At 47.8% G+C, this 3014-nt stretch overlaps 1 protein-coding gene across 1 annotated transcript in view; it reads left to right on the top strand.

Moving 5' to 3' along the window:
• The first annotated feature begins 500 nt into the window (after window positions 1-500).
• LOC147031868 (twist-related protein 2-like) overlaps window positions 501-3014 on the top strand; it is a 2782-nt gene continuing 268 nt past the window's right edge. The window contains exon 1 of the mRNA XM_085868289.1: window positions 501-3014. This exon is cut by the window's right edge and continues 268 nt beyond it. Within this exon, the coding sequence (XP_085724415.1) occupies window positions 730-1209 (480 nt within the window). The 5' untranslated portion in view covers window positions 501-729 and the 3' untranslated portion in view covers window positions 1210-3014.

The following is a 3014-nucleotide window of genomic DNA, read 5'->3' as shown; positions in this document are numbered from 1 at the left end:
TGATTTTTCATTTGGTATGTTGGGTTGGTGGTTTAATTGTAAATCACTACTTACTAACACCTTGACCGTTTCATATCACATTTATTAGGGTTTGGTCTTCGTGTAATCTCTTCATTGCTACCATTTGTAAATCCTGAAAAAAACAAACTGAATTATTATTATTATTGTTATTATTATTTTCAGATAAAGTGTTTATGGGAATTGTGTCCCACACTGGAAATTCCATGGACTTTCCAGTGTGGGACATTTGAAGTGCACACGTTGCACATGTACACTTCGGATGACAGACAAAGTGTGAACTGTGTGGAGGATGGAGGGAGCATGGTCCAAGTCTGTGTTCAAGCCACGTTTGAATCTTGTCTGAACCAGCTGTGAGATTCACGGACCTCGATGGTCACTACGGCAATATAAAAGCGATTCTGATGGTTCTGGATTGCATGACGGTCGGCGCGTCTCTACGCCCCCCAGGGAGCCCCCCGTGACCCCCACGCACTGCCCGTGGTGGGGAGAGCAGTACGTGCGTCAAGGCTGCTGGGCCAATGGTGCTGCTGGGTCTGAGCACCGCCCACGTGGACCCAACCCTTATGCGGTCCCTCCAAAAAACACCCCCGTGGTGATGGGCGGTGATACGGCTGTACTTGCTGGCAGACAGTACGGCAAAGGTGAGAGGCACAATATAAGATCACGGCCGTGGCTCTAATCTGAAGTTTTGCGAAGACCACGTTTGAGATGCTCATGGATGGGTCTCCGGCGTCGCCAGGGGATAGTGCCGGGACAAGTGAGGAGGATACCGAACGACTGCTCCGTCGGAGGCTCCCGCATAAACGCTGCTCAGGCAGGTCCTCTGAGGATGAGGGTAATCTGCACCTGGGAAAGCGAATCAAGAAGGCAAGCCTGCCTACCCAGTCTTTTGAAGAGGTGCAGAACCAGCGCGTCCTTGCCAATGTCCGTGAACGCCAGAGGACACAGTCCCTAAACGAGGCGTTCTCGTCGCTGCGCAAAATCATCCCGACACTGCCCTCGGACAAGCTGAGTAAGATACAGACTCTCAAGTTGGCCTCACGCTACATAGACTTCCTCTACCAGGTGCTGCAGAGCGACCAGATGGACAGCAAGATGGCCAGTTGCAGCTACGTTGCTCACGAGCGCTTGAGCTACGCGTTCTCTGTATGGAGGATGGAGGGAGCGTGGTCCATGGCATCGCATTGAGGTTCCTCTGGACGCAGTCCGCATCTCGGGATCCTGCTTGCTTGTACAACATGCGTACGCTGGACAATATGGCTGAGAAACGAAAGACACATTCGGCCAAATGACAGATATCTTTGGACCAAGTGTTGTTCGAGATGCCTCCAAGTGCCTCCTGCAGTTTGAATAGGTTTGAATGTACTCCTGGACGTTGGGCAATGATGCCTCATGAATCTGCACTTGCTAACAGCGGAACGCGGAGACCTTCATCATCTTCTTGGACCTGATGTTGAATACGTTAATTCTTCTTCGCATATTTCAAACCGAGTGAATTCTTCTGCAGCTGAACCTGTACATATCCTCCACAAACATTAATAAGGAGTGTGTATATATATATACACGGTATTCTCTTCTCGACATCATATACTGCACTCCCGGATTCCATTCCAGGGAGTTCTCGATCTATCCCCCGGCCTGGGAAACTAGTGCTCCCTGTACAGCCGACATCAGATTGATGGACACAACCATCGGATGTGCGTCTGCAGAAACCATTGCCAAAGAGTGGAAAAGCCATTAAAAGCGCGAAGCCAGGCTCCTCGTCCTTCGCCCTCTGCTCCTCTGGCCGAGGTCCCTCGCAACGATCGCCATCACCTCGAGGCCGCACCATCATTCAAACAACGATGCCGGTTCCTCCAATATCTCGAACAGGCAGCAGCTTACATATATACATATATATGTATGTATATAATTGATGTCATGGACGTACCTGTACATACCCATCCACATTTGTTCCTGGCGAGGAACATGAACGTGCAAGTGTTCAGAACGACGCTTTGAGAGCGTTTCGATAGTCAGAAAAGTGATTATAAGTTAATATATACAGTATTTGTTCTTCGGCATTGTATACTGTACTGTAAACATTTTACCGTTGCTGTAACATGCACGAACTAATAAATGCCGTTTTCCCAGATGCCCGTGATGGGAGGGTTGTGCGTATGATACGAATAAACCTCTCGAAAGATCCGACAACGCAACGTTTTGTTTGACAACCAATGTGGAATGTTTTGGCAACTTGAAAACAATAACACCACCCCCTGTCCCCACTTGACCCTCACTCAAAGTGTTCAAATCAAATGATAGTAACTTTACTGACTTTTTACCCTGAAATTACAGGGCAAGTTGGAACGCTTTCACCATCGGCTCGAAATTTTGAGGAGGCTCTGGTCTGGAATTGTGTCTATTTTGCAGTCGGCCAGTCCTGCATATGCCCTTAATGTACTACTACTACTACTACTACTACTACCACTACTACTACTACTACTACTACTACCATTACTACCTTTAATGCCTCCAATTATTCCCACTTTCTTGCGGGATTGGCCAAGGAATGTTTTTGGCCGAAGTCTTTCACGAACTCACTGGCCAGGCCTGCCATTCGACTGACGGTTATTTGGGCTGGTATTTTGAATTTGTTTAGAACGATGGTGATAACTCACCTTCTCTTCGCAAAAAAACGCTGTGGGATCTTCATTGTCCACCAACTACCGTCGGTGACAAACATGTCTCCGAGGGACGGAATACACGAGTTTATAGCTGAGTTGAGATTCAAACCCAAGATGGACATCTGAAAGGAGAGAATGCACACACAGCTCGAAGGAATCTCAGGTATCTTGCCTTGCGCAGCAGCGTGTGCCTCATGTCCAGCATGATGAAGTGCTTTCTTGCCGAACATGTACTTTAAAGATGAATAAAACTTGTGTCCGTATTATATACACAGATCGAAAGTCCAAAATACCTCGCACTGACAGTACACTCCGTGATACTCGGCA

This window comes from Eptatretus burgeri, chromosome 2, assembly GCF_056783735.1.
Source record: "Eptatretus burgeri isolate ZD-2024b chromosome 2, Ebu_testis_v1, whole genome shotgun sequence".
Lineage (NCBI taxonomy): Eukaryota > Metazoa > Chordata > Myxini > Myxiniformes > Myxinidae > Eptatretus > Eptatretus burgeri.
This window is presented reverse-complemented; position numbering and strand designations above follow the sequence as displayed.